This window comes from Salvia miltiorrhiza, chromosome 2 (genome assembly GCF_028751815.1).
Source record: "Salvia miltiorrhiza cultivar Shanhuang (shh) chromosome 2, IMPLAD_Smil_shh, whole genome shotgun sequence".
In the NCBI taxonomy this organism is placed as follows: domain Eukaryota; kingdom Viridiplantae; phylum Streptophyta; class Magnoliopsida; order Lamiales; family Lamiaceae; genus Salvia; species Salvia miltiorrhiza.
This window is the reverse complement of record NC_080388.1, coordinates 73711264-73723789: the sequence shown is the minus strand read 5'-3', so window position 1 is coordinate 73723789 and position 12526 is coordinate 73711264. Positions and strand designations below refer to the sequence as shown.

The following is a 12526-nucleotide window of genomic DNA, read 5'->3' as shown; positions in this document are numbered from 1 at the left end:
TTCCTTTCTTTTTCTAAAGTATAAGTTTCACGTCACATTTAAACTATCGATCACTCAGACATTTGAATGATTGCACCGATTTTTTCATATTCCATCAATCTTTGGTTTTTGTTCAATAATATTAGGCAATCCATAGTAAAAGTGGATGCAATTTTAATATACCTTAATTTATTTTGTAAGTCGACCAAATTCAAAAAAAAGAAAAGTAAATATAAGTATCTATGTGTAAGCATAGAAAAAAACAACAACAATATGAAAAGAACAAATAGTGTGCAGATATAAGTATTTCTAATTACATTTTTATATTTTAAGTACAAAAAAAATTACATTGTCAAAAAAATCTCTACGTATATATACTATGAATTATAAAAAAATATTTAAATCTTGTAAAATCAAGGGCAAAAATTTTGCTCCATTTTACCCTTAGAAAATTGATCCGAAAAATTGAAAATACAAGATTCATATTAACTCATATATTTAAAAATACATAAAAGTTTTCCAAAAAATTAGTGAATATATGTCCCCTAAAAAAGGTAACAAATCAATAGAGAGAAAAAAAGTAAAAAAAGAAACACACAGTAACTTTTTTTTTTTGAGGTAAAACACACAGTAACTTTGAAAAAATTGGAGTAATATTTTTAGAGAGAGAGAATCCAACGCCGTCTTGACTAAGCCAAAAAAGCTGCTGTTTCTAGTTTTAGAGAGAGAAATCGCCGGCATTCCTCCGCAGGCTTCTGTTTTCTTATTTTATTTTTCAGTATTTTTTATTTTTCTTCTCTTTCTCTCTCTATAATAATACATATACGCACTCACGATAACATATGTAAGCAAGAATATCGAATTTTGGCCCATCGATGGTGCTTCAAGTGGGGTCTTTTAAGCTCTCAAATCGTGAAATTTATATAGTATTTATATAATTTCTTTCTATAATTTGTGAGATTATTTTACCAAAATTATAATTTACTCACAAACCTTTGTGAGCAACAATTGCAGGTTTACTTTACATTCGAAAAGGAATCTCGAATATTATCACTTCCTTTTTTCTTTTCTTTTTTGAGTTTTTTCGAGTATTATATACACTATGAGCGTGTTGAACAGTCAATAATTGCGCAGATTATTATAACTTTTCTGGACCAAGTCCTCGTTTTTACTGCCAAGAATTTTCCAAAATATCAAAAATTTCTTCAAATCACCTTATTTTCTCCTCCAAATTCAGGGTTACAAGTTCAGAATTTTCGGTATTCGTTCTCATAAATTTGGAATCTTGGTTTTCCAAGATTTCTGCATGAAGGCATTGGATTAGGATTTCTGGGTATTTCAATTTTCATGGCGTGGATGATTGTGGAAAAAGCTGAGTTCTTGAAGCTTTAGGTTGGATGGTTGTATTGAATTTATCAGGATTTTGAGGCTTTTGATGGAATTTCGACTGTGGGATGATTATCTGAGGGTGTGAAGGAGGGTTTATTTATTTATTTAATTATTTATATTCATCCTCTGCTGATTTTCTTGAATTGGGGGAATTATGGGGTGTGTTTGTGGGAAGCCATCTTCAGCAGTTGAAGATAGTGAGGTGAGCCCAAAACAGAGAGACCTGATTAGGAAGGCTTCTGAACTGCGTTTGGCTAGAGGGGTTTCTTCGAGAAGGAATGAGAGTTTCTCATTGAAGGAGAGTTTGGAGAATGGTGATGTTAAAATTGGGTTGATTGATAAGAAGGTTAGTGGGTCTAGGAAGGTGAGGGATGATTACTATGAGAAGAGGAAAGGGAGCTGTGAGGATCTAGGTGGCAACTTTCCCAGCTTGGGGAGCCTTCCGAGGGCGGTGGAGGGCGAGCAGGTCGCTGCCGGATGGCCGTCTTGGCTGGTCGCGGTGGCTGGGGAGGCCATCCGCGGCTGGACTCCGCGGAAGGCTGATACCTTCGAAAAACTTGATAAGGTATTGATAGATGTGATGTTTCTTGTTGTTAGATGTATTAGCAACAAGATTTGGAGGCATGATCAGAGTGAGATGTGAGATAGGTTCAAGAGTTGTGTGAATCTGTTTTTTTGTATAACTATTATTGCTATAATGCTGAATTTAAGTTGTCTTTGAACTTCTTTAGAGTTGTGATGGTATATGTGTTTTGGGACTTATGATAGTTTTGACTTTGTGGGTGATATTGTGCATTCGTTGTCGATTTTGTGGATGATATTTCGGGTTGTTAGAAGATTAGCAACAAGATTAGAAAGTAGGATCAAGAGTTTTTAAGTAATCGTGCTAACGTGTTTAATGACTCGTCTTGGTAATTTCTTCAAAATAAAAGTAGACGATTTCCCTAATTTTGTTAAACTATTATTGCTATAATTGCTTAATTTGAGTTGTCTTGATCTTCTTTAAAGTTGTGATGGTATATTTTATCCTTGTGATAGCTTGTGCATTCGTTTTCGATTTTGTGGATGATATTTTCTGGTTGTTAGAAGATAAGCAACAAGATTCGGAAGCATGATCAGAGTGAGATGTGAAGATTAGGTTCAAGAATTTTTAAGTAATTGTGTTAGCCTGTTTAATGACTCGTCTTGGTCATTTCTTCAATATAAAAGTAGATTATTTCCCTAATTTTTGTTAACTATTGTTGCTACGAATGCTGAATTTAAGTTTCTCTTTTAATGACAGTTTTATGCTTATATGATTGGTTTTGGTTCTTTTGTGATAGCATTTTGTTATTGCAGATTGGCCAAGGTACTTACAGTAGCGTATATAAGGGCCGTGATCTCCTGACTAATAAATACGTGGCTCTGAAGAAAGTACGTTTCGATAATATGGATCCTGAAAGCGTAAAATTTATGGCGAGGGAGATTCTCATTCTGCGAAGGCTTGATCACCCGAATATTATCAAGCTGGAAGGCTTGGTCACTTCAAGAACGTCTTCGAGTTTATATCTTGTCTTTGAATATATGGAACATGATCTCACCGGACTTGCATCACTACCCGGTGTCAGGTTCACAGAGCCACAGGTGATTTTTCTAACATCTGCATTACGATGCAGCACTAAGTGGAAGAATCTGCTCGTTTTGATGTCCGTTTATTTCTTACTCGTTTTAGGTGAAGTGCTACATGAAGCAGCTATTGAGTGGACTAGATTATTGTCATAGCAACGGTGTCCTGCATCGTGATATTAAGGGTTCGAATCTCTTGATTAACAATCACGGCGTCTTGAAAATTGCTGATTTTGGCTTGGCGAGTTACTTTGATAATCACAACAAAATCCCTCTTACAAGCCGTGTCGTGACATTGTGGTATCGGCCACCTGAACTTTTGCTTGGAGCGACTCAGTATGGAGTTGCTGTCGACTTATGGAGTGCTGGCTGCATACTCGGAGAGTTGTACGCTGGCAAGCCCATCATGCCGGGTAGAACTGAGGTATTTTCACGAAACAATAAATCGAAGCTGTTTATGTTTTGGAATTCGTTTCTATATGAACTTCAACGACACATCGGGCACAGTTGCTTAAGAAGTTAACTTCAACCCTTGCAGGTTGAGCAGCTGCATAAGATATTCAAGCTTTGTGGTTCTCCGTCCGAGGATTATTGGAGAAAATCGAAGCTACCTCATTCGCCGGTCTTTAAGCCCATTCAGCCTTACAGACGGCGGATTGCTGATACCTTTAAGGATCGTCATGATGCTGCTGTAAGGCTGATGGAGATCCTACTCTCTGTCGATCCTTCAGATCGAGGGACTGCAGCTAGTGCTCTCGAGAGTGAGGTGCTCTTTCTCTCTTTCAAACAATTCCTTTCTCTTTTATGTTTGGCTCCGAAGCCATAGTTTAGTATGTCGTACTGATTCTATGCTTTCGTACAGTTCTTCAAAACAAATCCCGTTGCGTGTGATCCGTCGAGTTTGCCCAAATATCCTCCAAGCAAAGAGATAGATGCGAAATTGAGAGAAGAGGAAGCAAGAAGGTCTGTGCTCATATCCATTACTTCATATTGTGTTTAAGGTTTTTGCTTAACTTCTTAACTTCATATTGATCGTGTTGTTTGGGCCGACTTTCAACAGGAAAGGAGCTGCGGGGGCCAAGGGACACAAGGGCGAAAACGATTCAAAAAAATCGAGAGAATTGAGAACTGTGGCAGGACTCGATCCCAACACGGAGCTTGCTAGGTTAATGCCGGTATGCTCAAGATTCCTTATGAGTTTTTCCGTTTTCGAGGCTCTTATATGAAAGTTGGATTTTCCGTGCATTATCATAGCGAATTGTTCGACTTTCACATTCTATATCGAGTGCTGATTTTGTTTATCGTGTCCCAGAGGAGGCACGGCCATGTGGACTCAAAGAGCCGTAGCGAGTTTTTCAACACTCAGAAGGCAGACGCCGCTTCTGGTCTTGCGATGGATCAATCGGAACGAGCACAAGTTTTGTCCGAAAGGAGCAAAGATCTGCAGAATCCTAGGGAGAGAGTGATTTCTAATTCCGGCCCTCTTGCTCCGCCCGTGAGTTGGACGCCGTCCGGGAAGAAAAACGACGATGTTCCTATTACTTCCGCGAGAAACGGTCTGCCATCTGCAGAATGCCGAGACAGTTTAGGTTCCCAACACGTCGGGGCTACAAATCAAGCAGGTAGGTTCTCGCAGTCGTTTGGAGAGGCCGTGAGGAAGCACGACAGGAGGCGAGCGTCGCAAATACTTCAGGGCACTCAGCAAGCCGACTACGGAAGAATAATCAGCACGAAAGAAACCGTCTTGGTACGAAAACACGACTCTCTTATGAATACGAGAACTTGCCGTTAAATTTCGTGTTTTCTACGTTCCATCGGCAATCAAGCTAACCCAACCCTCGTCTCGTTTCTTGTTTTGTCCGTTTCGCCCTTGGCCAGGAGGGGCACGGTCAGAAGGAGAGAAAGATCCATTTCTCCGGCCCTCTGCTCGCCCCTTCGAACAACATCGAGCAGGTGCTCAAAGAGCATGATTGCCGGATCCAAGAAGCTGCTCGGCGTTTGAAGAACGAGAAGACGAGAGGCGGTAGAGTTCGGCCTCACGAGACGCATCCCTCGGCTAAGCAGACGTACGTCTCGACAGAAAGCGCTGGCTAGGCCCGTCCGTCGGAATCTATACGTATATATATACATATAGTAAGTGTTCTCTTTCCCCTCTGTAAATCGTGTACAGATTGTGAGGATTGTTTTCTTCTTCCTTTTTTGGGTATTTTTGAAATGATCCAATCTCTAAATCAAGAGCAGGAACTGATGCATGTGTTTGATGGCATTTGTTTAGATTCTTGTTTGAAGTAGGAAGAGACGAAACGAGTTCTACTTATTCTTGATGAGATTGGGTTGTTCATTTAGAGCTCATATTTTCTTGCAACTCAAAACATAGTTCGATTTTGTCATATGATTCTCATTTTCTCATCAAATTGTTGTTCCTTTACTTTGTTCCGAGATTATCCGAGATTGAGTTTTGTTTCGAGATTATTCGAGATTGAGTTTTGTTTCGAGATTATCCGAGATTGAGTTGGTTCTAGATTACCCTCGATTATTAATCATGGATACTTTTACTTGCGAAAATGCATAATGCAAATTCTTCTTGTGCTTATAATCAGTTTTAAAATTGACACAATTAATTTAATTTATTTCTAAAATATTTATATATAACAAAATTGAAGGTTCATTTATATATAATATTTTTTCTTTTTCTTTATTGTCTTAATTTTTTGTTTTATTTCTTTTCTAAAATTGTAAAATTCAACTAATTATAAAATATTTGACATGTACATCAAATTAAAAATCACATCGAGAGCTTTTATGTAAATATTAAATTTAAAATATAAAAATTATAGTTGTTTAAAGATCAAAATTAAAAAAAAATTCTCTCCTCTACCCTATTTTTGAATAAATTTATTTTTAATTTTTTTCTTTTAACTTTTTTTTCATATTATTATTATTTTTTTCTTCTTTATTTTCTATTTTTTATATCGAGTTCAATTATATTCAGTTAAAACTAATTTTATCATATTTATAGTTTATATATGATAATTGAGCTAGTATTAATTTTATATATAAAGAAATATATCAACGTTTCCGTGCACATTCCACGAGATATGTCCATATAGCAAAGAAGTAGTACTATATTTTTTTAATAAATTAAATTAATACATAAAATACAATGTAGGTTGATCTTGTATTTAAAATTTCGTAAAAATAAAGATATATGTAAATTATTATAAATTAAACGAAGATAAGAGCATCAATTATTCTTTCATCATACACAATTTCAAATTTCAATGTAGCTGGCATAGTTGAAAATGCGCATTACACGCTCTTATAATGTTTATATCTGTCAGCCTATTGACTTATATTCTTTCGTGTGTTTATTTAAAGAAAAAAAAAGTTATAACCTTTTGTATTTTTAATTTAAAATTTTGGGTATATTAATTAATTTCGACATCTACGCACTAAATGTAGCACTATTTGGTGGTGGATATGCATTCTCCGTAGATGTCTCAATCAACTTAAAAATCGACCAAAAATAAATAAATGAATAAATTGCAATTTTAATTAAGCAAAAGTCAAATCCATTTGATCGGATTTCAAACATGTATAGTGACTTTTCGACCATTTATTTTTTGGCTGATTATAGATTTTAGTCTTTCATAATTAGTGGAGAAGTTGATGGTTGATGGTGATTGCCAAATATGGTTGTGCACAAGTTAGGTTTACCAAATTTTGAGTTGATGAAAGGCATTTAATAATCATCACTAAAAAAAAACTAGGCAATAGTGCAATTTTGATTTTTAGGTCATTTTTGAGGCTACTTCATGGATTGAGATTTATAATTAAGATTGAAAAGGTTGAAGTAATATTTGATTTTGATGATAATAATAATAATAACAACAACAACAACAACAACAATATTATTATTATTATTATTATTATTATTATTATTATTATTATTATTATTATTATTATTACGTTAATAAATTTACAGTAAAATAGAAACATATAGTTTTATGCTTAATATATTTAGAAGCAAGCAAATGATATTGAACCTTATGAAAAATGATGTTGTTGTGATTGTATTTGGGCTTTTTTTTCTTGGTAACGCTAATGTTTTGCTAAGATAGAGCCCAATTCTTCACACAAAGTGGCCTAAAAGGCCCATGCTCATCGATCTTGAGTTTTATTAGAAGTTTACCATTAATAATTATTTAGCATATATGTTGTTAATAGTTGAATAATTTATGTTTTTAAATTAAAGAAAAATAAGCACGGGTTGTATAATTTTTTGCGTTTAATTCGACTGAATAATCAACGTCTTTAATTATTATTATTGTTGTTGTTTTAGCTCTATTATTATTATTATTATTATTGTTGCATATAGTTTGAATTGTTAAACGTGTATGGGCTTGGCCCTATTGGATTGGATTATCTAGTTATTGTTTTTGGACTTGATTTTATGATTGGGCTATATTTCTTTCGCATATATTGAAATTTAGATATGAATAGCATTTTTCTTTGGGTAAATTTGGTATAAAACCATAATAAATTTTCAAATTTTGGTTTTTCCCACAATCTTTCATTTTTGTTTCAAAATTCATAATAAATTATTTTTTTTGAAATTTCTCACGATGACAGATTCCAATAAAAAATTTAAATAACGTGCCAATACAATGTAATTACATGGAAATTATGTGACATGAATTGCCCCTTGCGTTTTAACGGTGTTTGATCCAGTTAGAGCTGCGCTTGGGGCGTCCGTTAAAACGTGGGGGCGTTTTTCTTCAGTTTTGAAACGTTGAGGTAGTAAACCGCGCCAATTCTGACGTTAGGATATTAAAGGCGATAGGGGTGTCAGCATTGAGGGGGAAAGTGGTATTTAACCCTTAAATATGCCACATCATTCAAGTTCGGCGCCACGTCATTTAAAAAATTCGCTGAAAAGTCACACTATGGAAAATTTCAAAAAAAGTGATTTATTATGTATTTTTTAAAACAAAGAATGAAATTTTGTGGGAAAAACCAAAATTTGGAAATTTATTATGGTTTTAAACCAAATTACCCTTTTTCTTTTGAAGGAATGAATAGCATATTTTTGATTATATTGTTTTTTTTTTTTTCGTGTGTGGTTGAAATAAATTAAGTCTTGATTAGTCCAAAATTGTAACTTTTTTATTTTGCATAATTTTACAACAAATAAATAGTGTATATAACGACCATTCGATCAAATATGAATTTGAATGCAGCAAAAAATTAAACTTATCCAATGTAAAGTTTTATCTCCCAATTATATTCAAGTTAGTAACACTTTTCTTTTAATGCTCTTTCTTTTCCCAACACAAATAAAATCATTCACTTTCAATTTAATTATAAAACCTTGCTGGTGCGGAAATATTAAATTGAAAAAGTAAGTTCCTTTATCGAATTGAACTGTGTCGTAATTTTATTATCAGATAAATTTTAAAGGGTAAATATCATGAAAATCCCTAAATTATACTCAATTTATCAAAAATACCCTGAAACTTTCGAAATATTCTCTAAACCCTCAAACTATCAAGTTTTTATCAAATATATCTCGCATCTACTTTGCTGTTACCATAAAGATGATGTGGCTCGCCGGATGCCACAATGTAATTTATATTCTATTTTTTTTAAATCACATGAAAAAAAATGAATTCGTTTCGTACCATATTCTATCGTGTTTATCCCTAATTCTAGGTTATTAGCGTGAATTTCAAACACGATAGGAGTGAATTTTAAATTTCATAGCGATTTTTTTAAAATGATATGGTACGAAACGACGACGTTTTTGCCATTGCATTTTTAAAAAATAGAATATAAATTACATTGTGGCATCTGGCGAGCTACATCACGTTTTTAGTGACCGAAAAATAGATGCAGGATATATTTGAAAAAAACCTGATAGTTTGAGGGTTTAAAGAACATTTTAAAAGTTTAAAAGTATTTTTGATAAAGTGAGTATACTTCAGGGGTTTTTATGATATTTATCCAATTTTAAATTGTAGATAGAACTAATTAAACTGTTTTTAGTCTTTTGGTGGTGAAACTTTATATGATTATTAACAAAAAGTTACTTTCAGATGTGATGGATTTCATGATTAATTTATGAATGAAAAGACTATTTTTTTTAATAAGAAAAATGTCACTTTTTAAACAGTGATGAAAATGAACATGAAATCTTGAATGTGTGAAACGTTTAGCAACTTGACCTTATCCATTAACGATGGTGAGCTGTATAATCCATTCTCTAATTAAATTAGCTTATCCATCAAACCATATGTCATGAAGCAAAATTGGCATTTTCGTAGTTGAGACGGAAATTAAATATTCATTATTTATTCAAATTTTAATTAACTAATTAATTTGATATTTTACTTTACGAGTATTATATATGCACGGTACATAATTTAAAATCCCCAATCTCGCTATGAATTCCTCTTAATCGAACGATTTGTGAATTTGAAACTCATATTTTGTTATAAACGATATGATGTTTTGGTGTGTTTTAATACTGTGTCATTTTTTTTTATCGCTGATTTGGTCGTGTTGGAATTTTCGACTGCCCACTTAGCTTCTAGTTGAAGTTTTAAATCGTGTGCAAAATCAGAAAAAAACTGAAAGGTTATGTATTTCTGTTAAAAAAGATAAAAAAGAAATGGTATGCAATTTTAGAATACCTCCAGAATTCGTGTATTTACGGGCATATCACATATATTAATGAACAATGCACAAATTACTAAAAAAAATATTTAGTTGTCTACATGTGTTGGTTCAATGGTAATATGGTTAATGTCTAAAGCCAAAATCTCAAGTTCAAGTACACTGTACGTCATGCGATCTTTAAAATATTTGTTTCTCCTACCCAAAAAACATTCAACTATAAAAACATATAAATAGGGATTTTTCGAGTATTAAACATATCAATAGGAATGTCAATTCAATCCAAAATTGACGGATTGATCCAAATAAGTCGAAAGAAAAAAAATGGAGCTTAGGACCAAAATTATTTTAATAAGTCTGATAATCAAGAGTTCGATATAATTAATCTGAGATCTATATAATATATTAACTCGATTGATATCCCTACTCTGCATATTCATTTGATTTGTCCATGGGTCCCATTAGGGGCCAAGCTACTTTCTATATAAACACCCAACATTTATGTGGTTGGACACATCAAATATTCACAATTTAACATAGACTACATGACCTAAAACAAAGTAGCCTACCATGGATGAAGTAGCCATGATCAATCAAGAAAAATTCAGACACCCATACCATGATCTTGATGACATGGTTTTCTGGTTCCACGATGAAGAAGAAGTTCTAGAAAGTTCGCAAAAATCGAGAACATTCATCGATGAAGAAGAAGAAGATAAAAAAGAAAATGAAGAGAATAACAATAGTGAAGAGCGAAAAGCATTTTGGGAGTTGCAAGAGGAACTTCTCCAAGTACAAATTCTTTCACATCATTTTTTTTTAATCTTTATAAGTTGAAATAAATCACTAAATTAGCTTATTGATTTGTTCATATCATGCATATATATGTGTGGCTAATTTTAGTTTATTTAATTTATTTTTCAGACAACCTTGTATAGGACCACTAGCTTCGAGGCTAGGGTTAGGAAGGCTGCTAAGGATGCTATAACGAAGCTGAACTCCGCCGCCGGCCATGGCTGTTCTTGCCGGAAAACGGCCGCCGCCGTGAGCTGCGCAAGATGTGGATTGAAAGAAATGTCGACTCTGCTTCAAAATGATGGATTTGATTGCGTCGTGTGCGTGTCGAAATGGAAATCTTCATCGCAAATTCCAGCAGCGGGTAACGATAATACAAGCTAAATTTATCGTATAAAATTCGTCTCGGTGATATATATTACGAATTTGCTATGAAACATTATAAATTTGACGTTGAAAATGATGAATTGGAAATTTCGCCACATGTGAGATTTTATTTTTGAACCACGAACTCATTCAATAAAGTGATGAATTCAATATAGATTTTCACGATTTAAAGGATAAAATATTTTTTTATTTTATACTATATATATTGATCGATTTATACTATATTTTTAAAGGATAAAATATTCAGTACTCATTTGAAGCATATGTTTTTGAGTTAATTTGTAATTTAATTTATTAGTTGTGTTTTCGCATCATTCAATTTCTTGTCATCACTATGCATGTGGTGAGGTTATAGAGATAAGACATGTATGAACTTTGTTCAGCAATTAATTAATTCGACGTTGATATATACTTTTGATTAATTAAGTTGTGGTCCAAACGTCATCTTCACTAAAAAATAAGGTTTAATTGTACTTTTTCATGCAAATAAAAAAAGTAAATTTATTCACTTTCAAAAAAATAATTATTTTTAATTTTTATAAAACCGGAAAATTATTAGTTTTTTTGTGCAAAACTTTCAATAATTAATCAACCCCAATCATAGTATAATTATCTTCTAAAATCTCCAATTTTAAAAATTAAAATATATAATTCCTAAAATTTATAATAAATCGCCCATAAAAATTTTAATCTTTATGTACGTACACTGATAAAAAAAAATACGAGATTAAGAATTTAAGATCAAATTTGTGGAATTTAATGTATATATAATTTATTTAATTTTTCAGGACAACACACATATTTGGAAGTTGTGGAGAGTGGGGGCTCCAAAAAGGGAGATATGAGAGTGATTATCGAGTTGAATTTTAGGGCAGAGTTCGAAATGGCAAAATCAAGCCAAGAATACAAAAAATTAGTTGCAAAATTACCTGAGCTTTTCGTGGGAAAAATCGAAAGGCTTAGGAATTTGGTAAAAATATTATGTGGTGCTTGTAAGAAATTCATGGAGGAGAGAAAAATGTACGTGGCTCCGTGGAGGAAGCACAAATATATGCAGGCCAAGTGGCGGGGCAAGCCGTTGCTGCCCCCGCCCGTCGCGGTGGTGGCGCCGCCACCGCGGAAGGTGCCGTCGGCGAAGAGGGTGTCGATGCTTAGTTTTGATTTTGTAGACACTTTGCTTCACAATAAGACGGTTGAGGTTATTTAATTTAAGAAGGTCTTCTGTATGAACGTTCGCATATGAGAATTTGTAATTTTGTTTTGGGATAAGTTTGTTAGGATATATATAAGAGTTTTATTTTTCATAAGTTTTAAGTCAAGAAAATGTTGGCCTTTTTTTTGAATTGTGTAGTTCTTGATGTATATATATATATGATGATTGAACTTATATAAGTTTTAAGGCATTTATATGAGTACAAAATAGAAAAACATATTATTTTTAATTTTTAATTTCTTTTAGGGGTGATTGCACCTAAGTATAGGGACATTTAATTAATTTTAGTTTTGTATATAAACTAAAAGTTTTGCTTCCAAATACATGAACTTTTATTTGTTCTGATTTTCACATAATTGTCAGTTATTGGCAAATGAATATCATCATGGCTAGATGAAGTAACAAATTAATGTCATTGTGACTAGTTAAAGTGACATAGACATCCAACTATATCGTTTAGTACATCAGTCGTTTAAGCCATGT

At 33.1% G+C, this 12526-nt stretch overlaps 2 protein-coding genes across 2 annotated transcripts; both read left to right on the top strand.

The window, feature by feature from the left end:
- The first annotated feature begins 793 nt into the window (after nucleotides 1–793).
- LOC131009201 (probable serine/threonine-protein kinase At1g54610) lies at nucleotides 794–5445 on the top strand. The gene is made up of 9 exons (XM_057936455.1): nucleotides 794–1933; nucleotides 2707–2991; nucleotides 3080–3397; nucleotides 3512–3739; nucleotides 3836–3936; nucleotides 4034–4148; nucleotides 4286–4720; nucleotides 4852–5106; nucleotides 5249–5445. Exons 1-8 carry the CDS (start codon nucleotides 1523–1525, stop codon nucleotides 5065–5067), a joined length of 2109 nt encoding a protein of 702 aa, XP_057792438.1. The 5' UTR covers nucleotides 794–1522; the 3' UTR covers nucleotides 5068–5106; nucleotides 5249–5445.
- Nucleotides 5446–10151: 4706 nt separating this feature from the next.
- Nucleotides 10152–12269, top strand: LOC131009285 (uncharacterized). The gene is made up of 3 exons (XM_057936579.1): nucleotides 10152–10440; nucleotides 10573–10807; nucleotides 11619–12269. Exons 1-3 carry the CDS (start codon nucleotides 10219–10221, stop codon nucleotides 12035–12037), a joined length of 876 nt encoding a protein of 291 aa, XP_057792562.1. The 5' UTR covers nucleotides 10152–10218; the 3' UTR covers nucleotides 12038–12269.
- Nucleotides 12270–12526: the final 257 nt, after the last annotated feature.

Bases quoted from the DNA above. Each gene is read 5' to 3' on its own strand.
- LOC131009201 (XM_057936455.1), top strand. From the start codon at position 1,523: ATGGGGTGTGTTTGTGGGAAGCCATCTTCAGCAGTTGAAGATAGTGAG. The intron at 1,934-2,706 runs GTATTGATAGAT...TTGTTATTGCAG, and splicing joins CCTTCGAAAAACTTGATAAG to ATTGGCCAAGGTACTTACAG. The intron at 4,721-4,851 runs GTACGAAAACAC...GCCCTTGGCCAG, and splicing joins GCACGAAAGAAACCGTCTTG to GAGGGGCACGGTCAGAAGGA.
- LOC131009285 (XM_057936579.1), top strand. From the start codon at position 10,219: ATGGATGAAGTAGCCATGATCAATCAAGAAAAATTCAGACACCCATAC. The intron at 10,441-10,572 runs GTACAAATTCTT...TTTATTTTTCAG, and splicing joins TGCAAGAGGAACTTCTCCAA to ACAACCTTGTATAGGACCAC. The intron at 10,808-11,618 runs GTAACGATAATA...TTAATTTTTCAG, and splicing joins ATCGCAAATTCCAGCAGCGG to GACAACACACATATTTGGAA.